The following is a 16,381-nucleotide window of genomic DNA, read 5'->3' as shown; positions in this document are numbered from 1 at the left end:
ACAGACGAAACCTCATAGCTGAATTTTTCTGATGTCTTACCGATCATGCAGTTGGTTTATGCGGTGCATTGTTTCATTGTATTGCTTTAATTACTATCTATCTATCTATCTATCTATCTATCTATCTATCTTGCGAAACAGGCGTGAGCACGTGAAAGGGTTTCATAAAATGTGTTCTGTTTTTTTTTTTTTTTTTTTTTTTGTAAATTAGTGGTCGCATAATTGTTACAATATTAATATTTTTTGTTATTTTCTTGTTGTCATATGAAAAGTATCCTACATTTTAATAGAAATATGCCTATTTTTGCTATTTACGCTAATTATTATTCGCACACGGTAAATGTTTAATTTTAAAAATCACGAAATATAAAAAAAAAAAATATATTCTGGGAAATATAAAAAAAAAAAAAATTCTGCAAGTTTTTATTTGATGATATACATTTAAATGTCCTTTTATTTATTTTGTAGTGTATTACAATAAAAGCGCTAACATCGTCACCTGTAACGCCCAGTAAGAATTAAAGGCTACAAATCACAAAATTCGTTGTACTAAGAAGCAAATAATAATAATAGCCTAATAATAAACAATAGGCAAATAATAATTGATCCCATTAAAATCCCTGCCACCTATGTCATTATGTGCCTATTATCGTCCTATTATAGTCCTTGTTGTTTTATCAAATAATTATTATCTTACACTTTTGGGTTAAATATGTAATTTAATAATTTAACCCAATAGTTGGGTTATTACATATTTGACACAAAGTTGGGTTGATACAACCCAGCCTTTTTTAGAGTCTATTGAGGAATATCCTTTTATATTAAAGTGAAGATAATAATAATAATAATAATAATAATAATAATAAATAATATATATAATAATATATATAATATATATATATATATCTATATATAGATATATATATATATCATATATATTATATATATATATATATATATATCTATATATACATATTTATTTTATATTATGAGGTTTTTAAATCATTTGATTTAAATTGAATGAACATCAAGAACATTCACTTGTCAACACATAGGCCTACTTGACACATCAAGCACTCATTTCTATTCTATGGACAGAAATCATCAGGAGAACTCAGGAATCTGAACTCATTTAGGGACTTTATGAGGGTGTCTTAATGAAGCAGACACAGATCAAGGGAAGCGGGCACTGATCTCGCGGCTTGACGTGTCTCGAGTGCCTCTCCTTGTCTCATTTGTCAGCTACAAACGCAATAAGTTGTTGAGAGAGGATGGAGGCTGATGGGGTGGATCAGAGTCTCGGAAACCCTGGACAGATGTCACCCTTTTGAGAAGGAACAATCGTGGCTCAGGAGCCACACAAAAGCCCCCCTGCTCAGGCCTTTCACAACCCACCCGGCGGAAACCCATGTGAACCACGCAGGGCACAGACCCCATTGAGCCCCAAAGCAGCCCGTCTCCAGCCCTCTTGTGCCTCCCTTCTCAGTCCCTCTGCATATAATTAATAGCTTTCTCTGGCCAATTTTGTGCCTTTGCCTCGAATACAAATGGCCATTAACATCTATTAATTTCGCCTCTGGCAATTGATTGCAGATTGTGCAGAGCTGAAAGGCTATAACAGTTGGAGTTTTTGTAAGCACTCTGGGTGTGAAGGCGAGTTAAAATGTGATTATTGTTCCCCTGCCTGGAACTAACTGGTGTTAAACCCTCTTTGAACACGGAGAAGCCAAGATTGGTTATTTTACTACTCATTAGCTGACTCAGAGAGTCTAAATTAAACGCACGACCATCAATAGCTATTGACTTGAGGAACATGATGGAAAAATAGCATGTTTATGAATTCAGCTACTCACAATAAAAAAATTACAGGACAAAGACACATTACAAAAAGGCTGAATGTAGCTGTCTAGTTGTAAATCTTTTATAGAACTCAAATTAGTGAATCATGTTGTTAGTGATGTTGTTAAGTCTTTTATGGTTGATTATTTTATGATTTGTGGATATGTTATTTGCTAGTGTTTTTTTAAACAGAAAATTTAATGTTTTAGATATAATATGGAATGATGTTATTAATATTGATGCATGGTTTGATTTAAAGATAAAAATAAAAAAGAAGTAATAAATGATATAAAATATATGATGACAGAGTGCCAGAATTAGTATCACGATTAGTAAAACAGGACTCGCTGTAAAACAAATTTAAGGTTTAATATAATCGTATTTAAAAATAGTATGACTAAAAATACATTCAGCAATGTTTGCATGATGTAGGCTACATTTAAATATAAAAGAGGCTAGTTAAGGATGCAGTGGTTTAAGCACACAATCACTGTTTAATGCGGCACTAGTAATTGCGCATGCAGTCCGGTTTTTTTTTTTCCAGAGTAAATTTTTTGCAGTTCTCAAAGACCTGATACAGGGTTTTGTTAGTTACAGTATTGAGTGACTGAACTAGGCAGAGCACAGGCAGATGTGTGGTGAACCTCATACTGTACACATAACGCCCTCTAGTGTACCAACCTGCAAAAGACAAAGAGCACGTTCAATTAGCCTACATACAGTATATAAACTTTTTAGACATGACTTAAAATCGATGGATTGAAAGACACCCCCCCCCCAAAAAAAAATAAATAAATAAAAAATTGACAAAAATATTGAAATTTTAAAGTCAGTCTACAGTTGAAAACATTTGTTAGAAATTTAGAAAAATAAACAAAAATGCAATCAAATATAAATGGTTACATCACTTTAAGTCATTAAAAGATTTTAAACTTTTTATTGCATTTTAAGTCAGACTTAAAAATTAAATTAAATTATCATGGCGTGCTATCCACATAATGAGTTCAGGTCTAGAGTCTTTATGTCGAATACAAGCCTATAACTTTCTCCTTCTGTTCGAGACTTTTCCAGAGCTTCGCTGTGATGAAGTGCTAAGTTAATGATTTTATTTCTGTTCATCTGCTTCTCCATTTGCCCTTTGGAACATAAAAAAACCCTTTTGGTGATTTACAGTAATTGTTTTTTTAAGAATAATCATGTACTGTATGTACAGTAAGAAAGGAATTTGCTAAATTTCACCTGTAGTAAATCAGCCTTGTAAATACAAACGTACTACAAACTTTGGACCATGAAAAAACCCTTTTACAGTAATTGTTTTCAAAGATTAATTATGTACTGTATGTACAGTAAGGGTGATATTGGCAAACTTTCACCTGTAGTAAGTCAGTCTGGCCAGTAGGAATATACTACAACCTTTGGAACATAAAAAAACCCTTCTGGTGAATTACAGTAATTGTTTTCTAACAATAATTATGTACTGTATGTACAGTAAGGGATATATTGGCAAAAATGCATTTTGGAAGTTCAAACTCACAGGCAACATAGAAGTCCACTATACGGAGAAAATTCCTGAAATGTTTTCATCAAAAAACATAATTTCTTTATGACTGAAGAAAGAAAGACATGAACGTTTTGGATGACGGGGGGTGAGTACATTATCTGTACATTTTTGTTCTGGAAGTGAACTACTCCTTTAAGCTACAAATTTGATCATAATTCACAATGTTTCCATGTAGGTTGTTTTGAGCTCCAAAATTTAGCCAGCAGAAAACACAAATTAATGAATTATTAGTATGTTCGCTATACCTTAGCTATAAATAAGGACTTTAGATGACATTAAACTGTGGTCAAAATTCTATGGTAAATGTGAAAATGTTGAGATGGTTAGATGGGTGAGTGTTATGTCCCCACCAATGTCAAAATCAAACCTTTGCCCATTCTGAAAACCACTTTCCAAGTCTACAATGGCAACCATCTCCAGAAAAGAAAAAAAAAGAAAGAAACATGAAAGTTTTTCTTTTGTGCTCTGCTTGGAGGTAGAAGATCACATCTATCATGATTTACAGTATAAATAATGATACCTATGACATTTTGGAGGAAAAAGTTTAGTAACCATAGTATTTTTTTTCCTAAAAGATACGAAAATCAATAACATCATTTAATACAGTTACCTTGCAGATCACATAAACACCTCTGGTTTTAACATCTGGCACATCGGACGACATATAAACTTAAAACTTATGCAATAAAATACATTTAAGCTCAATTCGTTATAAAGTCATCTGCTAGTTAGATGAATTCAGCACTGCACCTGTCAGTCACTGACACATGAGGACATATTGATGTTCCTCTCTCTTTGATGTTCACTTCAGATACACATAGAAAGTCAAGTGAACCTTTACTTATACTTTTAAACAGGTTTTTGAAGGAATACATAAGCAAAAATGATATTTAACTATTTCAAACATTTAAACATATAACTTTAGAAGGTTGATAAGAAACAAATTTGGCGAAGTGTGTCCAAAATTTGACCTTTAGCCCAAAAACACCAATTAAAATGACTATCGATGGCCATTAATTTGCATAAAATGAGATTAAGCAACAGCTCATTAAAACCCAGCACCGTAAACTTCATTAACATCACAACATTGTGGAGCTCAACAGGATTATGTACTAATTGCATATACACACATCTAACTCGAAATTAATTTTTTGAAGCACCTTAATGTGTGAAATAATCCCCAAATGAATGGGAACAATCAGCTGCGTAGATTGCATGCATACCAGTGTTATTGACATCGCTGTGCTGGTGAATGTGAAGTAGTACCCTGTATTTTAATAAAGACAGAGTAATTACAGTGGCATAGACTCAAATTCTCTTTATTTTATGTCAAACATGTTCTGTGCAGTTGTGCAGCAGTTTGTTGCCACAGGCACAATAACAAATTAGTTTAGACAGAGTAACGATTCAGAGTTTAATTTCAGGCATCGCCAATAAAAAGTATGTCGAGTCTGAATTTTATTAACATTTGACTGAGAGATGCTTTTTGGATATAGCTGCATGCCTCCAGTTCATAAGATCTATATATAATCCTGCGAGTGGAATTTGAAACAGCATTCCATGCATCTGAAACATGGGACCTTCGTTTTTATATAAATACTGAATAATGTGCAAATACAATCGAAGTTCCCCCTAAAAAACTTTCATATACATAATATTGACATGATCTTGAATTCAAGCAAAAAGAATCAGAATTCCGTCAAGACATGGCTGAGCAAATACTCACAATTGCACTAAGAGAAACAGTTCAAAACAGGCCACCGCTACAACTAAAAGATTATAAAACTCATCTTTATTAAAAATCGGACATCTGGATGCTCGTACTCGAAATATTGATGATGCAAACTCAGTGCAGTACCTGACATTGGCCCATAGTTTAGTTCAAAAATGAGGCTGCGCTTCATCATGGATGAAGCCGACAACACTGTCCTATAAAAATAAAACTTAGAGAAAAGTCCTTTCCCCACAGTCACATATTCAAGTGCTTTTGGTTAGCCGATCAGCTTGACTTTTCAAGTGTGACTGGCACCAGTAATCTGTGAAAGCCTTCCTGCTGCCACAGAAGGAGAATGTGTTTCATTCTGGCTCTACGAGTCCTGAGTAAGCATATCAGCTGGACTGGCACCATGGGGTCAGGCTGACGTCACACTCTAGAAAGGTGTTGATGACAGTACATGGAGCTCCACTGATGGTCACTTCCTGTCTGGACTCCACCTTGTAGCGGACGTTAGTCAGGCCACCCTCTGGGTCCACCTTAAACTGCTCCTAAAAACACAGACAGATACGAATCTCGACATTAGGACAGGGGTCTGCATGATGAGATAGAGATCCACAGATCGAAACAAGACAACATCTGACTTTGTTTAGTAAAGTGAAATTTACTAATATTTTGGCGTGGACAGATCTATCTTGTATTAGTACTGTTTTCCAGATTCTACAATAATAGTTAAGTTGTAAAAACTACCAAATAAACCAAACTGAAGTATGGGAAGGGTGCAGCAACTAAAACTGCTCAAAATTGCAGACTAGTGCTGTTCAAAGGTTTGAGGTCGATTCGATTTTTAACATGTTTTTGAAAGAAGTCTCTTATGATAAACAGAAATAAAATATCCTTTATTTCTGTGAATTTTCCGCATCATTACTCCAGTCTTCAGTGTCACATGATCCTTCAGAAATCATTCTAATATGCTCACATTGCTAGTCATGTATTATTGTTTTTATTTTAGATTAATTTATTATTAATATTAATTATAATCAATAATAATAATAATTTAGCTTGTAAAGAAAACAATAAATGTGTAACCACAGTTTGTGTTTATTTGTTAAATGGCTTCAAAAGATTTCAGATAACAATAAACTAATTTCAATAAACCTTTTTTGAGATAGGGACATTTATAACGATAACCCTGCTGAATTTCACACGAGGTACACACCTGCTTTTGTGCAGCGATCCGCTTCTGATCTCTCTTCCTCCAGGCTGGATCATGGATGTGTCGAAATGTTTTAGTTCCTGTAGTTATACCCGCTGGCCTAAAAAGCTGCAGATATTTGAATGTTAACAACAAAATGATTTATCAAATGAGAAATATAGTATAAGATAATTATTTTTTTTTTTTAACATTTCTGTGTACCGTAAGATCAGCTGCTTTTAGTCTCCTGAAAAACTCATCATCTTCTCTTCCCCATCCCCAGAAGCGGTTTGACATCCCGTTGCACTTCAGACAGAAATGACAAGAGAATTTAATCTACAAACAAGTTCTCTTCAGAAACAGTGATCAATACTCAAAAGTATTTGGGTTTCTTACCAGCTGATAATGTTTCTTGGTGAGCAGCAGGATCCCTCCCACATATGTCTTATAATGATATAAGGGATGAAGCTCTGGCGAGGCCACGTGGAAGGGTCCCTCCTTCGGGAAACCATAGTCCAGATCCTCGTTTTGAGGCAACAAGTCCACATCATGCATTGCAACGTAGTCTGTGTCATTACCGCTTTCCATAAACCCAACGTTAATAAGAGAGGCACGATTGAACCTGAAAAGCATGGATACAAATTGTGATAACTGCTTTCAGTAAAAAGTATTATGTTATTCAAGAGATAGTTCACCCAAAGATTGAAATTTGCTGTTTATTTACTCATTCATGTTTATTTTAAGTGATTCATAAAATGCAAGTCAGTGGCTACCCATATTTGAGAATAAAAAAAGCATATCAAGGAATACAAAATGAATACTCGTGGCTCCTGACGATATACTGAGGTCTTACGAAGCTGAACATTATTTACAACATTATAACCCGTAATCCAAAGCCTCTGGCTACTCACCGAAAGTGATCCAGTTGGTTTATAATTAATATTTTATGCCGTATTTTCTTTTTGTTGAGGAAAGTGTGAATGTAAGGGACAAATATAAGCAGTTCTTCAAAGCGCTCTCTGAATGGCACGATGAGGGCCATTTTGTGAGGGCCCCAGGAAGGGTCATCAGCAGACGAGGACTGTCTCTCGACGGGACAGGGCTGGTGAGGGAGGTGACCGTACCCTGTCTGGCTCATGTCTCCTGAACAAGTCAGCTGCACCCAAAGAAGAGACCCCGAGACAAACAGCATGCAGAGCCCGAAGAGCTTCCAGACGGTGCATTTCCTCGAAAGAAAACTGAAAGCATAAATACATTTGTGTAAACTTGACATAACTTCTTTCAAGCACTGAATAAACGGACAACAACAGTCCCTACAAACAAAAGTGGTCAAAGCTTATTGTTATGTGGATGCAGTTCCAGACACAATCTAAACACTTTTTAAAGACCCCGTTAAATTGCCAGATTTCCCTTTAAAACAGGAGTTCGTGCCACAAATCAGAATTAAAGTGTTCTTACAAATTTCTCCAAAATTGTGACTTAATGGGACTGTACCTTTAAGCAGTATTAGTGGGAGTAGAGAGCATCTGATTGGTCAAAATGAATGAGTGCAAGATGAGTCATCAATAATTTTGGTTATTTTTCCCAGAAGAGAAATACTGTCAGTTTGAAATGTGTGTCTGCTAAAGATATTTCTAGCTATGATTTCAGGGTTCTTTGAAGTACATTATAAGAAAGGTTACAATAAGATTTTTTAGAGTTTAAGCTTTTAGTGAGCCAGTCAATCAACATTAATTAGCATAAGCAACTCACAATACACGACAGCTAGCATTAGCCACACTGGTTTACAAACATCTGTTGCTGGTCTTCAAGGACCTCATGCATCTGTATACCACTAGTCTTGCTCAAGCCTAAGCCTACAGTATCATATTTGATACATAAAGCCTATTTCTAATGCCCTCTAAAGTACCAACATCATTAAAACTTTCCTTAAAAACCTGTTGTACACAATGTACTACAATCTTTCTGTCAACCGAAACGTTTTGGCCATATAAATAACAACTGCACAAAACTGAATATTTTTGTTAATTTGGGGTTTCTGAATGACACTTGTGTTTTTTGCACACTCATATTTGAGCTCCACATTCACATTAAATCATATTACATGAGCCACAAAAGCCTGTGAGATATGCAAAGATCAAAGATATGCAAACATTTAAGAATTTCTCGTATATGTTGTGTAAAGGTTCAACAAACAGCTCAACTGCAAGTGACATTTTGCAACTTAAATTGTTATAAATTTTTAATGCTTTGGAGCACAGACTTAAGGTTGATCTCTTTTTAAAGAAGACACCTGGCAGATTATTGTATGAGTGAAAAATGTTAAAATAAAAAAAGTTTATGAAAACATTAAATGTAAAAATAAAATTATTCATGTTTTATATAAAATACATATTTTACAAAACATGTTGAACTCTAAAACTGCCAGAAAATCAAAACAAGTTGTGTTCCAAATTTGAGGTTAATATCTCAAAAAATGAGCTTTCAGTAAGAGTTTGTTTGGGTGCAGTACCAAATCTTTCCACTAGATGACTATCGAACTCCATAGTAACCATACAAGGACATCCCCATTTCCATATATGGTCTGAGTGATCTGAAACATGTTTTTTTTCATACTTTTCACAATATTTATGAAGAAGACATCACATTCAGAAGTGTTATGGGCAGTATCTGATCTGTATTTGATCATAAAAACATGCGGCGGGAACCCTGGATGTGCGTTATTATAGTTCAAGCTGCATCAAAAATGTAAAATCCATTGTTTTTCTTTATATTCAAAACACTTTTAGATGTTTTTTCTCAAAACATATAATGGAGGTTATCTTTTTAACACTTGACATGAAAATTAATGGAGGTTTTTAATGATTTTACATGTGCATCACCATTTCAAAATAAAGGTCAGAACTCGCTCTCTGACTCTGATTAATTAATAAATTAAAAAAATCGAAAATCAGTCACAAATATGAGTCTTTAAGCTTTTAAACGATATATAGTTTGTCAAGATTACTTTAGGTTTAGACTAAGATTACTGTTACAAACATGTAATAACAAGTGGGCCAGTGACAGTTAACAGGTTTAAAAAAGAATAAAAAAAGGTAATTTCTTATGGCTTTTCAGGGTTAAACCTCTTCACACTTCTCATCATGTGCCTCATATACTCACTGAACCTCTCCATGTCTTTGACTATCACCTCTTGAAATCATAAAACACATGAAACAACAACTACCAGAAAGCACAGATTGTCCCTCATTCACACAGAAGCTTTTACAAACCCACAGACCACCACTTGCAGATGTTTACAACAATGCATCTGTCGGAATAAGATCATATTGAGACAAAACACACATCACAGTGGTCACGTGTTCATATGCATTTACCTTCTGTCATCTTTGAAATACAGCACAGGTTTCCTCCGTGAAGAGAACATCATCTTGTCTTTCTGTGCAACACTGTACCACTTCACTGATGCAGCTTGAGCTCGAGACTATGTCAGCTACATGTTAACATCTCATTTCTAGTCTGCAACAGTGTCTTTTGTCTCTTTCCATCACAAATGGCTTGCAACTTGCAATCTCATTCTTCCTAGCGGTCGGCTTGAATGATCTCTTTCATAGTAAATACGACCCCCGTAAAGCAGGGTTCAGGTACACGTCACTCATGGCTGCACGGTAATGATTCCAAAGCAACACATCCGTCTGAATTACTTACAAGCCGCAAATATTTATACTTTTGTAGTTTCCGCTTGTTTTATACAGCGCACCATTGCCGATAACCGGTTAAAACTTAATAAGTGACAACTGTAACAAAAGGGGAAAAAACCATAGACAGTAAAAGAAAAAACCACACGCTGGCTACAATTGTCCGTCTTTGAAATACTCCTCTGGAAACAACGTGCGGAATAAAGTTCCTAAGATTTTCTTACCTGACCGGTACAATTAATTTAGAGATATGATTAGAAATATATTAATACAGTTATATGCATAAAGAGAGTAGTGGTACAAGTGCAATGAGACAATACATTTACAAATATGACTGCACTAACGAGAAATTGTGATGGGAAGTTCGACTCTTTCCCACGAATCGGTTCTTTCGAACAGTTTAAATGAACCGGTTAAAACGATTCAATTACTTTTTTACGCTTTCGCGTAGTCACCGACTTTCCAAATTCCCAATATATTGACATTTTTGCTTTTATTGTTAACTTGTATGTGAATTGTCACTAAATAAAGCATTAAAAAAAGACTTTCCAAATTCCCGCAGAACATTGCACGCTTCATTAAAGCTTCATAGTACGCACAAAGCGCTATTTATTACGCAAATAAAGCGTTAAATTTAGTTCCACGTGTTTTAAGTTTGTTGCAATGTACAATAAGCTCTTAAATATTTATTTAGAACCTAAATAAACTTTGCATTTAAACAAACTATTAGCGGAATAAAAAAGTTTTTGCAGGTTTAAATAAAATTGCAGACCAGTTTAGACCAACCTTGTTGAAACGGTTCAATATGATTCACTGAAAAGATCCGATACAAAGAAAGATTTGATCAGTAATCGGAAGCTGCTAACGTAATTCAGCTATAATAACACAATAGCACTATGCATAGATAGCTTAGTAAATTAAATTTCTTACCTCCAATTATTATTATTATTATTTTTTTAATTAAATAGTTTCTGAATAGTTTAAACTATATCTTTATATCTAACGATATCCTCCTGAGAACCAGAAAAAAATAAAATTTGTGATTTTTTACCCCATTAAATATAGGTTGGAGCATAATAAACAAATGGAGAGAGAGAGAGAGGGAAAAAAGCATTTTCTAAAATAGATATCTCCTTTGTAGAGTACACCAAGACTAAGTTATTTGAAAAATAAATAGAAATGATACAGATTTTTTCTTTCACCAATGGGTTTTTAGGTTTCAGGCTATTTTTGACAATATCATATTTCCCTAAGAGTGCTAAATCAGTCATCAGTCATATTTAAAGACCGAGGAGAGGGAGTGTTTATGATCAAACCTTCAAATATTTAATATCCCTAACAAGCCACGAATGTGCTCTGTACAGAACACCCAGACTTCAAACTGTGGTCTTCACTCAAATATAATGCCCTCTACAGGATATAATAAAAATGGTGTCAGTTAAATAAATGTTTGTAATGTACTGTATGATGACTGGCACCAGAAGTGTTTCATATAAGTCAATATGGCCATGGTGTGCAACACTCCGCTAGTAAATTAATTCCTCAAATTACTTGTAGAAGCCCTGTTACCCAAACAATTATGTAGACAACTAAGCCAGCGTTGGGGAGAGTGGGAACCTTTATTTCTGAGTGCAATTATGGGGTAGATTTCTCACCAACAAAACTTTCCCTCCCGTGTCCCTACATAAAAACTAAACCCATTTCTCTGCGGCTGCTTATAAACTAAAATAAAAAATAAACATACAAATGTGATGGCAAAGCAATACAGTGAGCAATAATCTAACAAAACACTCAAAACAACATGCAGTCTTCTTTTTTTAAAGAAAATACATTATGACACAGCTATGGTAACTTTTTAGACTTACAGTGTATTCTGGGCAGATCAATTTAAGAGTGAATAAACCAACATGAGGAGTTTACAAGAGGAAAAAATATGTGATAAATATGATAATGTATGTGCAAGACGTCAATACAGTTTTAAAGGAAACAAAGAAAAACTAGACAGTAGCTAACGGGGGATTTAAAGCATTCATGAAAAAATACAAAACCTTTTGATATTATTTATTTCAATGTGCCAAGTTCTCATAATTAAACATTTTACCTTTTGATAACTACATTTTGCCACTTATTTGGATATATATACGTTTTAAACATGTACACATTTATTCACACTCACTGAGGTCAACATCAAATTGTAGCTATCAAAAGGGAAGAAGGCCTAATACTAACATGATCTGAGTGCTCTTGACCGCAATGATGCTCAACCACAAATAAAATGAGGGTATAGAAGAGAAAACGTTAACCAATCGTATAAAGAATAAAAATTTTAACGCCAAGCAACATTCACTCTGAGCAAAACTTTAAATATCATAGTGATTACTGCATAACCAAACAACAGAATACATTTACTTTTGTAAATGTTTAACCAAATAATCATTTAGGAAGAAAAAAAGAAAAAAAAGAAAAAGAAAAATCACACTTGCAGCCCAGTTTAATAATGTCTTCATTAACTTTCTGAAACAAATGTCAAATAGTATTTTATCAAGTTATGGGGCTATAAAAAATGGTAAGGCAACCACTATGCAATTTGCATTTTGAATCAAGTAAACTGCTTTTTGCTGAGAGCCTATCACCTCCGAACAGTAACAAACTGTAATGCGTTTCTGAGCAGAAACCAGGTTCACATTACATGGGGTGTGGCACTGAAACCAGCAGCTTAAAACAAATCTCGATGCAGGATAAAAATGGGCTTTTAGGGAGGGAACTGAACTGAGAGCATGTTGACTTTTCAGCAGTGTTGACCACACACGAAGCAGGCAATCTTCAAAATGTTGAGTGTACTGTATCAACTGACAATCACAACTTTAAAAAAAAAAATCCAAATACAGTTCTATACTAATTTCTTGGCCTCAAAGAAGCTCTTCAGATGTCTCATTTGCCAAAACCCGGGCCACCAGGATCAGCGTCTGGACGATAGACCACCACAGCACCCTCTGATTGGTGCTCTCGCTGGTCTGTCTGAAGCGCTCCTCACGATACTGGAAGGAGAAAAAGATTCAGACTAGGATCATTCTTGTGCACAGATGACTGAAAACACCATGTTCAGTCCCTGGACTCGACTCTCATACCCTCTGATAGTTCTGCTCTTTCTGGATCTGATCCACCTGCTCCATCAGCTGTCGCACCCTCAGCTGCAGCTCCGTCAGCTTGTCTTTGGCAGCGATTTCTGCATAGTTGTTCGTATGCTCACCAACTTGGATGTCCAAGTGAACACGCTATATTGAAAATTCAAAAGCGAAAGCTGTCTGAATAGGTAGCCAGTAAATATCAGATCAATGTGCATTACACCATAAATAAAGTGAAAATTATATATTTCTAATTATATGTATGTATGTATGTATGTGTGTGTGTGTGTGTGTGTGTGTGTGTGTATATATATATATATATATATATATACACACACACACACACACATATATATATATATATATATATATATATATATATATATATATATATATATATATATATATATATATATATATATATATATATATATATATATATACATACACACATATATAAAGTTTTACATTTTTCACACATTAGAATGTGGCCTGTTTAATATTTTTTCAAAGCAAAAAATAATGACCATCATACATTTTTATCATGATTTACAGCCAGACACCCACTAAACTGTCATTCAGGGTAACAATAGTTCATATATCAAAAACTGTCAGGCATATTTAGAGCAAGAATCATAAGATTAGATCACAATGCAGCCAAACTAATTCACTGTAATTTTAAATCTTTGCCACTATATTTCAAACCACTAGGCTTTACCCATTTATCAGCAAGTTTTTAATTAATTAAAGTGTAATAAAATTTAGCACGATCAATTTTCCTTCTATATAATTTAATAAGTATGTTGTTTTATTTTTCTACATAGACACGTATTACGCTGCATTACATTATTTCACCCATACTTTGTTTTCACAAAAACTATTTGAAACATTAAAGCAGACACTTTCCTTCAATTTAATACATTTTCTATGTGTATAAATATATATATCATTTACATTATTCAAGAGGTTTATGGATTAACACTTTCAGTTCCTCACAACAATTCTTTGTCAGTTTGTTTGGAACAAATCTGCATTGTGTATTCTGCAATATTTTACTTGTCCCAACAGCATATTTACAAATATTTGAAGTCGAATTGAAGAAGTGGTGCACAACAAACTCACAAGCATCCCACCAGCAAACAGAGCAAATTTGGAGGAATTTGAGTGCAAGCAGATCTGATGCTCTCCGGGTGTGTGGGAGGTGAAGATAAACCTGCCCTCAGATCCATACTGGCGGGACAGGATCACCTGAAACACACACACACACACACAAAAAAAAAGATAAGCAAATGAGAACACGATAAAATGCAAACAGACTGGACTTTTATTACAAAACCTTTAATCAGACAGACCTTCTCATCGGGATCTTTCACTTCCACAAACATCCCAAGTCCTTGAGTCGCAGGCAAATACTCTTCTTTCTGCTTGTCATACAGCTGCGTTCGGTAGTTACCTGGTTAAGACAAAATTACAAAGAAAAGAAGTCATTTCATAATAATCCACTGACAAAAATACACTAAACATAGTAAGTCATTACAGAGTAAGCAGATGTCAAATTCACTTGCTGGTGCTCTATATAATGTCTCTTGGCTATTCAGGATATTTCAACATCAGATTCTTGTCTCATAATTCACCTCTTCATCTAATTTAGCCAAAGTCCAGCAGGATGGAGCGCTGTGGTGTTACCTTAAGCACTTTATTCACTGTTTAAGAAAAGCGTATTAGTAAACACTGCTGCGTTCTCGGTCTGTAAATGTCTATTCAAATGTTAATCTGTCTAAGTTATGGTAAAGCCAAGAAAAAGCTCGCTTGTAACTTATTTTTTGTCTAGCTGAAGTCAAGCTGGTTGCCAACGAGTGAGCTCTAGCTGAGAAAGCTGCTAGTTAGCACTGGGCTAAGCATTAGCGTGCACTGCAAGGCTGGCTTCTTCTGCTTCTCCTACTTACCTATTATCATGGTTTCGTCCGGTATTTCTTCTATGAAGCATTTCTTCTCGGTCTCACCGATATGAAAATACAGCGCAGACACAAAACTGTTGTAAACGTTTAACAACAACACCAAATAAAGTGTAAACTGCATTCTGATTGCCACCATCTTGACACTGCCGGTGAAACGCGCACTGCGCATGCGCAGCGACAATGCCACGTAACCCATCGTCGGCCACCGTCCAATCACAAAGCGGAACGCGTGTTCCCGAGGTTGCTCACGGTCAGTGTAGTTTTTAACTCTTAGGAAACTTTGAAAATGATTTTAGTTCAATCCAATAAGACGTTTCCTATCAGATGTCAAACAGACGTCTAGAAGATGTCTTTAAGATGTTTATGATTTAGAATGTATGTAAAACTGACATCTTAAAGACGTCTTTCAGATGTTTGTACGGTACACAGAAGATGCTTTCCAGATGAAGAGATCTTTAACAGACATCTTGCAGACGTATACATGTGCTATTACTCACCACAAAGAGTTTAATAATTCATTTGATTTATTTAATTGTCATATTTTACTATGTTGTGCATTTTTCGGCTGTTAGTCAGGAAGTAAAATTGTAAAAGATAAGTATTTTCATTAGGCTGGATGGAAACGTGAGAAAAATCAATATTTTTAAAAAAAAAAGATCAGGACTTTTTTTTATATTGAATTAAACTAAATTGTAAACAAATTGATATTTTCAGGCAGGAAAAGCGATATAGGCTAAACTGTTAACGTGTGAGTCTACTGCACACTGATGATTGCTTCACACAAAATGTATTTCGTAATGTGTGCAATGTGGGTTTTTGTTAAATGTGAGCCAAAATTATCACAATTAAAAGAACCATAGACTTAAATTACTTCAGTCTCTGTGCATTGAATTTAATACACGAGTTTCACAATTTGAGTTGAATTACTGAAATGAATGAACTTTTCCACGGCATTCTAATTTATTGAGATGCACCTGTATATATATATATTTTAAATGATCAGTTTTGTCTGATGTCATAAAAGATTTGTTCATTAATGTGAATGTCGCCTGTTAGATCTGCAGCTGTCTTCGATGTTTTTAATATTAAAGACTAATAATGTTGACAAAAAGTGACAAATTATTCACTGCTCGACACACTTGGATTGTTTTGCCGTAATGTTTTTCCTCTTTTATTACTATATACTTTTGTTTTCAAGCTATATTTAGTTGAAAATTCAAACATTGACTACATGCAACAAATTAATTTATTATTCAATTGTAATTTCTTAAGTACTTAAATAAATAAAATA

The 16,381-nt window shown here is 34.5% G+C and overlaps 1 protein-coding gene and 1 pseudogene across 1 annotated transcript; both read right to left on the bottom strand.

Annotated features, from left to right (window-relative positions):
• Positions 1–4,703: 4,703 nt before the first annotated feature.
• LOC109095982 (beta-1,4-galactosyltransferase 7-like) lies at positions 4,704–10,371 on the bottom strand. Its single transcript, XM_019109645.2, has 6 exons — positions 9,687–10,371; positions 7,221–7,547; positions 6,706–6,931; positions 6,532–6,615; positions 6,334–6,438; positions 4,704–5,665 (listed from the first exon to the last, which is right to left on the bottom strand). The coding sequence occupies exons 1-6, from the start codon at positions 9,737–9,739 to the stop codon at positions 5,510–5,512; spliced, it is 951 nt and encodes a 316-aa protein (XP_018965190.1). The 5' UTR covers positions 9,740–10,371; the 3' UTR covers positions 4,704–5,509.
• Positions 10,372–11,607: 1,236 nt separating this feature from the next.
• Positions 11,608–15,316, bottom strand: LOC109095984 (annotated as a pseudogene).
• Between the last annotated feature and the right edge of the window lie 1,065 nt (positions 15,317–16,381).

This window comes from Cyprinus carpio, chromosome A14 (assembly GCF_018340385.1).
Source record: "Cyprinus carpio isolate SPL01 chromosome A14, ASM1834038v1, whole genome shotgun sequence".
NCBI lineage: Eukaryota > Metazoa > Chordata > Actinopteri > Cypriniformes > Cyprinidae > Cyprinus > Cyprinus carpio.
The sequence above is the reverse complement of the archived record's forward strand: the minus strand, read 5'-3'. Positions and strand labels throughout refer to the sequence as shown.

Excerpts from the sequence above, each read along its gene's own strand:
- LOC109095982 (XM_019109645.2), bottom strand. The coding sequence starts at position 9,739 with ATGATGTTCTCTTCACGGAGGAAACCTGTGCTGTATTTCAAAGATGAC. Across the intron at positions 7,548-9,686 it reads TATTTCAAAGATGACAGAAG|TTTTCTTTCGAGGAAATGCA; the intron begins GTAAATGCATAT and ends TTATGCTTTCAG. Across the intron at positions 6,616-6,705 it reads CCAAGAAACATTATCAGCTG|TGCAACGGGATGTCAAACCG; the intron begins GTAAGAAACCCA and ends TTCTGTCTGAAG.